At 40.8% G+C, this 15,526-nt stretch overlaps 1 protein-coding gene across 2 annotated transcripts in view; it reads left to right on the forward strand.

The window, feature by feature from the left end:
• GOLPH3L (golgi phosphoprotein 3 like) overlaps positions 1-15,526 on the forward strand; it is a 47,054-nt gene that overhangs the window by 4,859 nt on the left and 26,669 nt on the right. For both annotated transcript variants that reach the window (XM_006168457.3, XM_006168456.3), the window contains exon 2: positions 938-1,132. In XM_006168457.3, the coding sequence (XP_006168519.1) occupies positions 950-1,132 (183 nt within the window). In that variant the 5' untranslated portion in view covers positions 938-949. The remainder of the gene's footprint in view (positions 1-937; positions 1,133-15,526) is intronic.

Here is a 15,526-nt window from a genome sequence, read left to right on the forward strand (position 1 = left end):
GAAGAAAAAGTCAGTAGGCTTAAATGAGAATTTTTTCTACTTTGAAATAACTTATTTGATCTCTTTACAGTTTGGAGTCCAAGCTATATGAGGGGCCTTTACAAAGTTTATGGAATATAGATATTGATAATATGAAAAAAATCTATGCCTGAATTTCAATTTTTTGCACCAAAATAAACTCATACTTTAATTCTATTTTTCTATGAACTTTTTGAAGTGCCCCCATACTGTAAAAAAGATACTGTGTTACCCACCCAATTTTTCCGGTCATCAATCTTTCCTTTCTATTTAAAAAAAATTTTTTTTTTTGGAGAGATTTTTGCTATAGGGCGCATGCGCTCGCCAGACAGACAGACAGAGACATAGAGACAGAAAGCGAGAAATCACCCCCCAGGGGCATGGTCACGCCGCAATCCCTTCTCCTCCATTCTCCTCTCGGGATCTTGGGCATGCACGCACACGCGCCCGGTGTGAGTTTTAAGCCACTGGGTCTGGGACGTGAACCGCGGTCGACTACGTGGGAGTCCAGCGACATAGCCATTACGCTAACTGCTGGTTCCCTCTATTTTTAAATTTGTAAATATTTCCTACTTGTATGCATTTTTTAATAGATATACTGAACTTCAATGTATTTTTGTATTTTTTAATTTGAAATCTCCCTAAGAACATACATTTTTTTTATTTATTTATTCATTCATTTATTTTAATTTGACCAGAGAAAGAAAGACACAAAGAGAGAGAGAGAGAGGAAAGCAAGAAAGCAAGCTGCCAGATCTGGGTCTCGAACTGTGGTCAGCCATGTGGGAGTATCCAGCACCTTAACCACCACCACGCCACCTGCTGGTGCCTTTGCATGCATTTTTAATGTGCATGTATGATTATCTGTATGTGTTTTTTTATTTAAGCATATATATTGATTTTTTCACTACTCCTCCAGAAACAGGTAAGAATGACCACTTTAACACATCGGGCCCGTCGCACTGAAGTAACCAAGAACTCTGAAAAGAAGGTAGAAAGTGAGGAAGACATTGCTCAAGAGAGGAGTCCACACAGTGAAGATTCTGGAGACTCTAAGGATATCCGCCTCACACTTATGGAAGAAGTCTTACTCCTGGGACTAAAAGATAAAGAGGTAATAAGTTGGGTTGGTTAGACTATCAAAGACTTAAATAGCTAAATTTTTTAAATAAGTAATCTGACAGACGTTTTTATTAGTGTTAAATTAACCATGTAATAGTACTCCAATCATCTGGGGAAGATGAAGGAGTTTGAGAGGGTACCTGATACTTGGAGGATAAAATCCAGAAGTGTTCGCCTGGCCCCACAGCCTTATAATTCAGGGAGCCAGATCCCACATGGCTGATCACAAATTGAATTCTGACTCTGGCTACTTGAAAAACATACTGGACACCTGTGTGTGTGTGTGCCCAAAATCTCATTAGAATGGAGAAATAAAGAAGGGATTGCATCCTCATTGGGAGAATGTTTTCTCTCTCTTTCCTCTGGAAAGTGCATGTACCCTATGGCAAGTTAAAAAAAAATTAAATATTTGGGGCTGGCAAGTGGCGTGGTGGTTAAGGGTGCTGTACTCCCACATGGTCAACTGCGGTTTGAGTCCCTGACCCAGCGGCTTTCTCTCTCTCTCTCTCTCTCACTCTATCCCTCTCTGGTCAAATGAAAATAAATAAGTGAATGAATAAATAAAATTAAATAAAATATTTGAAATGCAGTTTAATTGCAAAATTACTCCAAAATTTTATAGACTACATGAGAGGATAATACTGCATAACGTTTTGTGCTTGTAGCGCCCCAAGTTAGGTTGATGATGACATAATAACTTCATAAAGTAAGAGAGAGGGCCTGCACATTGAAGTCTTCTTGAGCTTAGGAAGAAAAATCTTTCTTTTTTTTTTTTTTGGAGAGGTTTTGGCTATAGGGCACGTGTGCTCACCAGACAGACAGAGAGAGACATAAAGACAGAAAGCGAGAAATCACCCCCCAGCGGGGATGGTCATGCCGCAGTCCCTTCTCCTCCATTCTCCTCTTGTGATCTTAGGCACGCATGCACACGTGCCCGGCGTGAGTTTTAAGCCACCGGGTCCGGGACGTGAACCGTGGTCAACTACGTGGGAGTCCGGCAACATAGCCATTACGCTAACTGCTGGTTCCCAAAAATCTTTCATATTTTTAGAGAGATTTTTGTTGTAGTGTGCATGCACTTGCCAGAGAGACAGAGTGAAAACTCACCCCTCAGGGGGAATGGACACGCCAGACTCCCTTCTCCTCTATCTCCTCTCAGGATTTTGGGCATGCACACCTATGCACCTGGCATGAGTTTAAGTTACTGGGTCTAGGACTCGAACTGCCGTTGACTATGTGTGAGTCCAGTGACATAACCCTTATGCCATCTGCTGGTCCAGGAAAGAAAAATCTTTTAAATAAAAAGAATTTATGTGTAATTAGCTGTCTTACAGAAATGAACAAAAAGTAGATTTCTTGTAATACAGCAGACATGATTTTTTTTAATTTTTTTCTGTGATCTTTAGAAGTTCAATACCAGGGCTTGCTGGTGGTATGGTGGTTAAGGCTCTAGATTCCCACATGGCTGACTGCAGTTCAAGTCCTAGAAGAGGCTTGCTTTCTCAGAAAGAAGTTAAATATCAGCAAGGGATGAGAATTATTTTAATTTTAGAAATTAAAAAAAGAACCAGCTATGGGACCTGCAGTTAGAGTAGTGGTTATGTCGCTGGACTCCCACGTAGTCAACCGTGGTTCACGTCCCGGATCCAGTGTCTTAAAACTCACGCTGGGCACGTGTGCGTGCATGCCCAAGATCCCAAGAGGAGAATGGAGAAGGGATTGTGGCATGGCCATCCCCCCTGGGGGGTGATTTCTCGCTTTCTGTCTCTATGTCTCTCTCTGTCTGGCGAGCGCACGCGCCCTATAGCAAAAAACTTCTCCAAAAAAAAAAAAAAAAAAAAGGACCAGCTAGTGGTGTAATGTTTAAGGTGCTAGCTCTCACATTGCCAACTGTACAGTTCCAGATCCAGCAGCTTGAGAAACATGCCAGGCTCATGTGCGTGCATGTCTAAAATCCCAAAGGGATGAAGAAATATAGGAAAAGGGATTGTAGCATGATCATTCCCCATGGGAAATGCTTTCTCTTTCTCTCTGGCAAGTGAATGTGCCCTCTGGCTAAATAAATAAATAAATAACATCATTTTGGCTATCTCTTTTTCTAAATTTCTCCTTAGTAAGAGGACACACATTAGAATCAGTCTGTAGAAGGAGCAGCAGCTGGTGTAATGGTTGTGTTGCCGGACTCCCACATAGTCGACTGCAGTTTAAATCCTGGACCCAGCAGATTAAACTCACGCCGGGTATGTGTGTGTGTGCAAGAGAAGAATGGAGGAAAAGGGATTGCAGTGTGGCCAACCCTCCTTGGAGGGGGATTTTTCACTTTCTGTCTCTCTGTCCTTCCTGTGAGCATACAAGCCCTATAGCAAAAACCTCTCTTAAAAACAAAAACAAAAAAAAAAAAAGAAAAACCTGTGGCTTTCTAAGGGTTTTTAGTTAATACAAAAAGGGGTGGCATTTATTGTTGACCTCTGTTCTGAAAACTTATAAAATTAAAATATTACTTTATATAAAAATACTAAACTTGGGGGCCAGCAAGTGGCATAGTGGTTAAGGGCACTGGACACCCACATGGCTGACCATGGTTCGAGTCCCGGACCTGGCAGCTTGCCTTCTTACTCTCTCTCTCTCACTCTCTCTCTCTCTCTCTCTCATTCGCTCACTCTATCCCTCTCTGGTCAAATTAAAATAAATAAATAAATAAAGTTAAAATAATTATTTAAAAAAATACTGAACTTGGCTCTGATAATTGTTCTAAGCTAGAAATGAATTGGCTATGTTCATCAAGTCATATTTCTTCTTTTCTACCTTAATTCCTCAGCTTGAAACTAAGCATTCCTTATCTCTTAGAGTTTTCATTTTGCTACCATTTTCTCTTCTGTATTTTTTGTCATGTTGAATTATCAACTTAGACAAACATACAAAAGCTGTTATACTCTCTGTGTTGTTAAAAGTAATATTAGAGACATGCATATGTGTCCTTGGCCAAGACACAAGTATATCAGAAAATCTTGCCTGGAAGTATACCGTCCTGCTTGCTGAGAAAATTGATGAGACTCCAGTTCTATAAAGAACAAATGAATGGAAAAACAAAATCATCTTTCTTCCTTCCTTCGTTCCTCCCTCCCTCCCTCCCTTCCTTCCTTTTCTTTCTTTCTTTTTTTTTAACCATAAATCAAATTTCCCCAAAAGGAGAATTTTATTGATTACTTTATTCCCTCACAAATAGACCAACTGTAATCAAATGAGGTGAACATTCACCTCAAGATTTTGTTGTCTCAGGAACCAGCAGTTAGCGTAACGGCTATGTTGCTGGACTCCCATGTAGTCAACCGCAGTTCACATCCCGGACCCGGTGGCTTAAAACTCACACCAGGCGTGTGTGTGTGCGTGCCCAAGATCCTGAGAGGAGAATGGAGGAGAAGGGATTACGGCGTGACCATCCCCTCTGGGGGGTGATTTCTTGCTTTCTGTCTCTCTGCTGGTCTGCCTGGCGGGCCCACGCCCCCTTTAGGAAAAACCTCCAAAAAAAAAAAAAGATTTTGTTGTCTTCATAATAGAAAAGATGCATAGAACTGGATCACTTGACCCTTTTTCTTCTTATCTCCTCCCAGTTAAAAATGCTTACATCTCTTAATAGCCAGCATTCTCTTAGATCTGCAGTTGGGCTCAACACATTCAAGCCTCAGCACAATCTTCTTTGTAGTTTTTGCCTTCTTCCAGAAAATAGGCTTAGTCTGTCCACCATAGCCGCTCTGCTTCCTGTCAGAATGCCGCTGTCCCTGAGCACACAGAGGATCCTTGCCCTTTTTGTACTGTGTCACTTTATGAGGTTGATGCTTGCCACACTTCTTACAGAAGGTCCGGTGGGTTTTAGGGACATTCACCATGCTTGCGGGCCTGCTAGCTGCACAGAAAGCAAAACCAACTTTCCAAGAGACTATCAGAATAGGTCTGAAGATTAGGTGGTATAAAGACTGTTTTGAGGGGCTCGCTGATGGTGTGGTGGTTAGGAGCACTGGATTCCCACATGGCCGACTGCAGTTCGAATCCCAGACCTGGTGGCCTGCTTTCTCACTTTCCCTTTCTCTCTCTTTCTCTGGTCAAATTAAAAAATAATAATAACAGGAGCCAGTAGATGGTGCAGTGGTTGAGGCATTTGGACTTCCACATAGCCAACCAGGGTTCGAGTCCTGTACCTGGAGGCTTGCTCTCTCATTTTCTCTTTCCATCTCTTTCTGGTCAAATTTTTTAAAAAAATTAAAAATAATAATAATAATAAGTGGAATTAAATAAATAAGTATTTAAAAATTTTTAAAAAGACTGTTTTGAGGGCCAGCCCCTACAGAGTGGTTAAGCATTGTGCATTGGGAGCCAGATCCCACATGCCAACTATGGTTCAAATCTGAGCCTTGATTTCTTGAAAAATACACTGGGTGCTGGGTATGTAGGTGCCCCAAATCCTGACAGGATGGAGAAATGGAGGAAGGGGATTGCGATGTAACCATATTCCACTGCGGGATGCTTTCACTCTAGCAAGTTATACATGTCCTCTGGCAATTAAAAAACACAGTTTACACAGTACCTGTGAGACATTCACTGTAGAAAAGAGTATATTAGGACTAAAACCTGTTTTAATTGTTGAAGTTTTAAATAGGAGTGATAATTTTCTGCTGACCCAGGACACTAGAATTTTTGCTTCTGTGCTGTAGAGAAACTGCCTTTGGACTTGTCTTTGAGTTTTTATAAATTTATAAAAGTAGTTATTATAAATTTTAGGAAATAGAATAAAAAATAAAGGAGCTCATTAAGAGCTGTGACCATAGTTAGTATTCAGAATGTTGGTGAAATTCTTTATAAAATGGACAAATAGGGTCCAGCAGTTAACATAATGGCTATGTCACTGAACTCCCACATAGTCAACCGTGGTTTGCGTCCTGGACCCAGTGGCTTAAAACTCACACCAGGCATGTGTGTGTGCATGCCCAAGATCCCTAGAGGAGAACAGAGGAGAAGGGATTGCGGCGTAGTCATTCCCCCTGGGGGGTGATTTCTCGCTTTCTGTCTGTCTCTGTCTGTCTGGAGAGCGCATGTGCCCTATAGCAAAAACCTCCCCCCCCAAAAAAAAAGGCAAATAATAATTAACCACCTTGGGACCAGCAGGTGGCATGGTGGTTAAGGGCGCTGGGCTCCCTTATGGCCGACTGTGGTTCAAGTCCCAGACCTGGCGGCTTGCTTTCTCACTTTCCCTCTCTTTCTCTCTCTCTCTGATCACTCTCTGGTCAAATTTAAATAAATAAATAAAAGTAAATTCAAATAAAATAAGTATTTGAAATAACAATAATAATAATTAACCACCTTTTGAATTGCTCTAATTTTACTTTTTTTTTTTTTGAGAGGTTTTGTTTTTTTTTTCACTATAGGGCGCGTGCACTCGCCAGACAGACAGAGAGAGACATAGAGACAGAAAGCGAGAAATCACCCCCCAGGGGGGATGGTCATGCCGCAATCCCTTCTCCTCCATTCTCCTCCCGGGATCTTGGGCACGCACGCACACGCGCCCGGCGTGAGTTTTAAGCCACCGGGTCCGGGACGCGAACCGCGGTCGACTACGTGGGAGTCCAGCGACATAGCCATTACGCTAACTGCTGGTTCCCTCTAATTTTACTTTTGAAGATAGTTGACAAGTGTTTAGCTTGCAGTTGGCTCAGGAAGAATGAAATGATAAATCCTTAGGTATAAATGAATAGGAAAGTTCAAACCTTCTGATTTATTAATAGTAGCTACAAAATGCCAGTTAATAGCTATCTCTAAAAATATTAAATTGATTTTTTTTTTTTTTTTGGAGAGATTTTCACTGTAGGGCGCGTGCGCTCGCCAGACAGACAGAGAGAGACATAGAGACAGAAAGCGAGAAATCACCCCCCAGGGGGGATGGTCACGCCGCAATCCCTTCTCCTCCATTCTCCTCTCGGGATCTTGGGCACGCATGCACACGCACCCGGCGTGAGTTTTAAGCCACCGGGTCCGGGACACGAACCGCGGTCGACTACGTGGGAGTCCAGCAACATAGCCATTACGCTAACTGCTGGTTCCCAAAAATATTAAATTGATTTTCAACTTTTCTTCTCATGTCCCAAACTATTTGTAAATTTATTAAAGTCAATATTTAATATAGTTAGCAATACATTATCAAGTGTTTAACATTATGTTGAATACATAGGTAAATATAAAATGTTAACATATAGTTGGTCCCTGCCCTCAGGAAACTTGAATTACTGGGGAGAGAAGAGATACTTTTTAGATGTTAAGGTAACTCAAAGGCCTATTGAAAGCAGAATGGATAAAAATGAGTTATCAATTTATTTAAATGAGTTTGAATACATTTTTTAAATTTGTGTGTTTGTTTATAAGCTGTAGAGTGGCTGTACTTGCCAGAGAAAGAAAGACGCAGAGGGGGAAGAGGGAGATCCCATGTAGGATCCAGCAACCTTAACCTCGATGGCTTCTGTTGGCCCCACCAGTGTGTTTTTTCAAGACACTGGGTCTGGAATTTGAAATATCAACCATGTAGGCTTCAGCTCCCTTAACCACTAGGCTACAGGACAGACCCTAAGTACATTTTCTTCTTTTTTTTTTTCCAAGAATTACTTTATTTGGGACCAGCAGATGGTGTAATGGCTATGTCGCTGGATTCCCATGTAGTCAACCACGGTTTGAGTCCTGGACCAAGTGGCTTAAACTCATGCCAGGAACGTGTGCGTGCATGCCCAAGATCCCCTAGAGAATAGAGGAGAAGGGATTGCAGTGTGGGCATCCCCCCTGGGGGGTGATTTCTCGCTTTCTGTGCCTGTCTGTCTCTCTCTTTCTGGCAAGCACACACGCCCTATAGCAAAAACCTCTCTTCAAAAAAAGAAATTTTTATTTAACTTGACTTGTTTGTTTGTTTATTTATTTATTTTAATTTGACCAGAGAGGTACAGAGTGAGAAAGAGAGGGAAAGTGAGAAAGCAACCTGCCAGGTCTGGGACTCAAACCATGGTCAGCCATATGGGAGGCCAGCACCCTTAACCATCATACCACTTGCCGGCCCCCAAGTACATTTTCTTTTTTCTTTTTTTTTTTTTTTTAATGGGATATTCCCAAGTACATTTTCTATACAGAATGAAAAATTAATATGGGGCTGGCATGTGGTATGGTGGTTGAGGGCGTTGGACTCCCACATGGCCGACCATGGTTCAAGTCCCAGACCTAGTTGGTTTCTTTCTCACTCTCCCTCTTTCTGTCTGTGGTCAAATTGGAAAATAATAACAATAATAAATAAAGTTAAAATAAAATCATTCTTAAAACAAAATGAACATTATTAGACAACATACATCTTGCTCACATAATGTTCAATAAAGAATGCGAGACATAAAAGAATATATACTGTATTATTTCATATATATGAAATTCAAAAGTGTTCCGTGTTGCATATGTAGGTGGTAAAATAATGAAGAAGAGCAAGGAAGGGTCCAGCTGTAGTAATACATACTGGTCAGTGCTAATACTCAGCAAGCTGAGGCCATATGGGAGGCCTGCGTTTGATTCCAGGCCCACTTAAAAGCTAGACAATATGGGCTACAACGGTAGTCTCAGCAGCTAGCAAGGCAGCAAAACCAACATAGCAAGTCTAACAAAGAAAACAACTTTTTTTTTTTTTTTTTGGAGAGGTTTGTGCTATAGGACGCATGCACTCACCAGACAGACAGAGAGACACAGAGAGACAGAAAGCGAGAAATCACCCCCCAGGGGGGATGGCCAGGCCTCCCTTCTCCTCCATTCTCCTCTCGGGATCTTGGGCACACATGCACACACGCCCAGCCTGAGTTTTAAGCCACCGGGTCCAGGACGCAAGCTGTGGTCAACTACATGGGAGTCCAGTGACATAGTCATTACACCAACTGCTGGCCCTGAAAAAAACGTTTTAGATTAAAAAAAAAGCTATCAGAAAAGCAAGGATGAGATTTACTATAGTTATTAGAGTAGGAGTTACCATTATATGTGGGAGATGGGGGAAGGAAATGGGTATTAGTGATTAGAAAAGAATGTGAGGGGGATTTCTGGATAACAACGGTTTTCCGTTTCTGGACCTAAAGGAAGTTTCATAGATCTCCACTTTGGTACAATTGAGCTTTTCACTTTCATTTTGTATACTTTTCTGTATGTGCATTTCACAATATAGGTCAAGTATCCTTATCCTAAATATTTGGGACCAGAAGTGTTTCAAATTTTTTTATGTTGAAGTATTTGTAGATAGATAGATAGATAGATAGATAGATAGATAGATAGAGATGTATACAATGAAATATCTAGGTGATGACATGCAAAGACTAAACATGAAATTCATTTATGTTTTATATTCTTTATGTACTTAGCCTGAAGGTAAGTTTGTATAATACAATATTTTTGTATTGCAACATTTTCACTTATGGCATCATGTTGGTGGTCAAAATTTTCAGATTTTGAAGCATTTTGGATTTCAGATTTTCAGATTAGGGATGCTCAATCTGTACAAAAGATTTTTTTTTTAAGTAAACAGTAATAATAAATAGCAAGTAGTTGCATATTAGGACAATAAGAGCCAAGGGAATTAGAGAGGAGAAATCGAGCAAAGAATCTAGAAAAAAACAGAAGGCAGTAAAACAAGTGACTTTGAGCCAGCAGGCAGCACGGAGGTTAAGGCACCTGGATCTCACATGGCCAACCAAGATTCAAGTTCCAGATCCTGTGGCTCGAAAATCATGCCAGGCACATGTGCATGTGTGCCCAAAATCCCGAAAGGAGAATGGATCATGGCATGGCCATCCCTCCTGGAAGGTGATTTCTCACTTTCTCTCTCACTTTCTCTTTCTCTCTGTCTTTCTCTGGTAAACACATGCAACTGCAGTAAAAACTCAAAAAAAAAAAAAAAGATGTGTTTTTAAGAATAGGTAGGGGAGCTGGCAGGTGGCATGGTGGATGGTGGTTGAGGGCACTGGACTCCCACATGACCAACTGGGTTCCACTCCCAGACCATGGCAGCTTGCTTTCTCACTTTCCCTCACTCTCTCTCTGTCTCTCAAATTTAAAAAATTAAAATAGTGATGATAATAAAGTTAAATAAAAATAATTATTTAAAAAAAAAAAGAGTAGGTAGGGAGACTGGCAGATAGCATGGTCTTTAAAGGCATTGGATTCCTACATAGCTGACCACAGTTTGAGTCCCAGACCTGGCAGCTTGCTTTCTTGCTTTCCCTTTCTCGCTCTCTCTCTGTCTCTCTGGTCAAATAAAAAAATAGTAAGGGGGCCAGCCGGTGGTATAATGGTTAGTGAAGCTGGACTTACACATGACCAACCGTGATTTGAGTCCCAGGCCTGGTGGCTTGCTTTCTCATTTTTCCTCTCTCTCTCTGTCTTTCTGTGATCAGATTGAAAAATAATAATAAATAAAGTTAAAATAATTATTTAAAATGAAAAATAATAGCAAATAGAATTAAATAAATAAATAATTCTCTTTTTTTAAAAAAAAAAAAGGTAGGATTGGAGCCAGCAGGTGGTGTATTGGTTAAGGCACTGGACTTCCACATAGTTGGCCGTGGCTCGAGTCCTGGACTCGGTGGCTTTAGACTCACATCAGGCACATGAGTGTGCATGCCCAAAATCCTGATAAGAGAATGGAGGAGAAGGGATTGTGGTGTGGCCATCTCCTAGGGGGTGACTTCTTGCTTTCTGTCTCTCTGGCAAGCACACATGTCCTATAGCAAAAAATCTCTAAAACAAAACAAAAAAATTTTTAAATGAAGAATATGTAGGATTTACATAAATGAAAAGGGAATACATGCTGGTTGGGGGTACCTGAATAAGCAAAGGTATTATGAGCTTGATGAGTTTGGGACTTAATTGAGTAAACCATATGATTAAAGTAGGTGGTATTTTTTTTACAGAACAATGGAATTCAAAATTAGCAAATTAGATTTATACCAGATTTTGAAAGATTTTGATTGCTAGGCAGAGACTTTTAGACTCTTTCCTTTAGGTAAAAGGGGATCACCCTATAAAAACAGCAAAGCTTAATTTTTGTGTCCAATTTAAGGACCTAATGATATTTTTGTTCTTATTCCTTTATGAATGTATGTTCTAATGTTTATATAATTGCTTACTTTTACATGGTTGGAGGTTTGTAACAAATCAAAAGAATCCTAAATGTTAAACTTTGTATTCTAAACTCCGAATGTTAAATTTGCTCAAGATTTTAGAATCCAATGTTACAATATTTTTATAAATAATGTTTATTTCAAAAAATGTGGGTTCAGGGCCAGCCGGTGGTGTGGTTATTAAGGCGCTGGATCCCACAAGGCCAACTGTGCAGTTTAAGCCTTGGACCTGAAAACTTGGAAAACAAACTGGGCACGTTTGAACGTGTGCCCCAAATCCCAAGAGAATGGAGGAGAAGGGACTGTGGCATGGCCATACGTCCTAGAGAGTGATTTCTCACTGTCCTTCTCTCTCTCTCTCTCTGGTGAGTACATATACCCTGTAGCAAATTAAAGATATGTATATAGGGACAAGAAGATGGCGTAATGGTTACATCACTGGACTCTCACGTAGTCGACCGTGGCTCAAGTCCTGGACTTGGTGGCTTAAAACTCACACCAAGCACATGTGCCCAAGATTCCAAGAGGAAAATGGAGGAGAAGGTATTGTGGCATGACCATCCCCCCTGAAGGGTGATTTCTCACTTTCCCTCTCTCTGTGTCTCTTCCTGCCTCTCTGGCAAGTGCACACACCCTGTAGCAAAAATCTCTCTCTAAAAAAAAAACAGTTCTATATATATGAGTCCAGCTGCAGTGGCACAGGTGATAGGGCACCACTGCAAGATGCTGAGGCCATATGGGAAGCCTGGGATTTGGATCTTGGGTTGACTCAAATTATTAGTTGCATCCCTGGGCTGACAGGCTAGAAGGCTGGTTGGGAGGGGAAAGAAGCACAATATAGTAAGACCCTGTCGAGGATCCCTCCCTCCCCTGCTCATGAAAGAAAGAAACTTTAAAAGATATGTGTAAGTGGAAAATAATACGAAGGGACTAATCTTTCAAGAATTGTAGGCATAGAAAGGCACGACAGTAAGTCATATATTCAAATCACTTGTGAAATATTATTGTCATTCTTAAGATTCTTCTGAGGAAAAAGACACAATCAAAAGTAATAATAAATGAAGAAATTCTTCTGAGGAGTAGCTGCCACATTGGTGGGGTTTTGTTTTTTGGGGCTTTTTAGGTTTTTGCCATAGGGCATATTTACTTACTGAAAAGAGACAGAGACAGTGAGAGGGAAAGAAATCACCTCCCTGGGGGGATAGCCACACCACTTTCCCTTCTCTATTCTCCTCCTGGAATATTGGGCATAAATGCACACGCACATGCCTGGTGTGATTTTCAAGCCACCAGGTCCAGGATTCAAATGGTTTTCGGCCATGTGGGAATCTAGCACCTTAACCCCACACCAACTGCTGCCTTCTCACTCTGGTTTTAAAATACTAAGCTTCGTTATCTTATGCAAACAAACAAGAAATTTAAATATAATTTGAAGAGTCTGACCTTTCATTGACATTTAAAATTAGATAGGATCTCAGTTCAATAATACTGACCCCAAATGAGAAAATAAAATTTGAGCACCAGCCTACCCAAAATAAAATATTTATTTCTTGTTCAAATTTGGAACCTATATGTTATTATTGTTTTGGAGAAGAGGTTTTAGTAGACGTTGTTGACTTATGATGAGTGGCTTAATTAGTAGTATATTTACTTACTTATTTTATTTGCCAGAGGGCACATATGCTTGTCAGACAGAGGTGCAGGAGGAATGAGAAACCAACCCCCATGGGGGATGGTCACACTATAATCCCTTCACCATTTCTTCCTCCTCTGGGCATGTGATGTGCCCTGTGTTTTTCAAACTGCAGGATCTGGGACTCAGACCACACAGTCAGCCATGTGGGATCCAGCTGCTTTAACTACCATACCACTGCCTAGCACCCTAGTAATATTTAAAACTTATTTAATAGAATCTTTTTATTAGGTTACCTGTAAGAAGAGTGAGCTTACAAATGCTTCTGACTTTGGCAATAATCTTAAAACTATAACCTTTCAGCTTGTGGATGGTAGTTTTTTGTTTGTTTGTTTTTAGTTTGACAAGAGAAAGGGGAAATGAGAAAGCAAAATACCAGTTCCAGGATTCAACAGCAATCAGCCATATGGAAATCTAGCTCCTTAACCACCACACCACCTGCCGATCCCTGGATGGTGTATTTTTATTGTTGTTGTTGTTTGTTTGTTTGTTTGTTTTAAAAAAAGGAATTATTTATTTATTAATTTCAATTTGACCAGAGAGAGAGAGAAATTGAGAAAGCAAGCCACCAGGTTCGGGACCCGAACCATGGTCAGCCATATGGGAGTGTCTAGCACTTTAACAACCATGCCACCTGCTGGCCCCATTTGTTTTTTTAAGAGAGATTTTTGCTATAGGGTACATGCACTCACCAAAGAGACAGCGAGAGACAGAAGGTGAAAAATGACCCCCAGGGGGGATGGTCACGCTGAAATTCCTTCTCCTTTCGTCTCCTCTGAGGAGTTTTAAGCCGCTGGGTTTGGGACTTGAACCATAGTTGACTATGTGCGAGTCCAGCGGCATAACCATTATGCCATCTGCTGGTCCCCGAATGATTTTTTTTAATCCTCCTCCTTACCCTGCAGTGCTTTCTCCTAGTAATCCCATTTATTGAATACTTACTAGATACTGTGAAATAAAAGCTTTTTATCTATTTCTCAGGTGTCATTGTAGAAAAAGTGACAAGTATTGTTTATTATAATTATGAAAATATACTTTCACTCACTTTTTGGTCACTAAAAATTTATTGAATGCCTTGTGTATATTAAATGCTGGACAACAGCCCTTGTTTTTGAGGTCACATCGGGTCCATGGGTGTGGTTAGAGAGCTGGGAACGGGATCAGGAATGTTGCCAGATCATTGCAATACAATTAGTATGTGCATAAGCACAAACTAGGTGCTGAGAGAATGAAGAGGAAAGGCACCTAAGTCACATGGGCAGTGCAGGAGCTCCTGGGAGATGGAAGGAGAAGAAATACTGAGAAAGACTTAAGAAAGATATAACTCTTAACATGAATTGTGAAGATTAGCAAGAATTAGTCTGTGACTACCAGCAGGTTCTAGGAAAACAGAACATGAACTGGTTGTGATGATTTCAGTGATTTGCAACTGGAATAACCACAGATATTTGAAAGCTCCCATCTTCTTTAAATGAACTCCAATGTTTTAAAACTTAAGTACCAGACAGAACTAGACATCTAGTTACATGTTTTATTGTTTACTTTTCTTTTTGACAGATCCAGAAAAGTGAATAAAATGCACACACGCATACACACACACACATACACACACACACATATAGGACCAGCAGATGGTGTAATGGTTATGTTGCTGGACTTCCATGTAGTCGACTGCGGTTCAAATCCCAAACCTGGCAGCTTAAAACTTACCCTTGGCATGTGTGTGTGCATGCCTAAAAATCCCAAGAGGAAAATGGAGAATGGATTGCTGTGTGGTCATTCCCCTGGGGAGTGATTACTCGTTTTCTGTCTCTCTGTATGTCTCTGTCTCTCTGGCGAGCACATGCACCCTATTGCAAAAATTTCTCTCTTAAAAATAAAGGGGGGGACCAGCAGTTGGCATAATAGCTATGCACTCCCATGTAGTTGACCACAGTTTGAGTCCCAGATCCAATGGCTTAAACTCACGCCCAGCGCATGTGCATGCGTGTCCAAGATCCCGAGAGGAGAATGGAGGAGAAGGGATTGCAGCGTGGCCATCCCCCCTGATAAATAAATTTAAATATATATATATATATATATATATATATGGTTTAACAAGTAATTATAAAACAACCACTCATGTAACCACAAATCAAACAATGGCAGCATCCAAGAAGCCTTCTCTATATCTGTCCCTAATCATATGTTGCCCCCCATTCCTGGAGTTTAACATGTACATATGCCCCTAAACAATATATTTTAGTTTTGCCTATTTTTTCTGTTTGTTTTTGTTTTGGGGGGTTTTCATCTTTTTTGTTTGTTCGTTTTTGCCATAGTGTACATGCGCTCACCTGAGAGAGAGAGAGAGCAGAAAGTAAGAAATCACCCCCTGGGGGGGATGACCATACTGCAATCCCTTCTCCTCCATTCTTCTCTCAGGATTTTTGGGCATGCACACACACACTCCTGGCATGAATTTCAAGTCACCAGGTCCAGGACTTGAACCATGGTCAGCAATGTGGGAGTCCAGTGCTTTCCC

This window comes from Tupaia chinensis, unplaced genomic scaffold, assembly GCF_000334495.1.
Source record: "Tupaia chinensis unplaced genomic scaffold, TupChi_1.0 Scaffold145814_1, whole genome shotgun sequence".
NCBI lineage: Eukaryota > Metazoa > Chordata > Mammalia > Scandentia > Tupaiidae > Tupaia > Tupaia belangeri.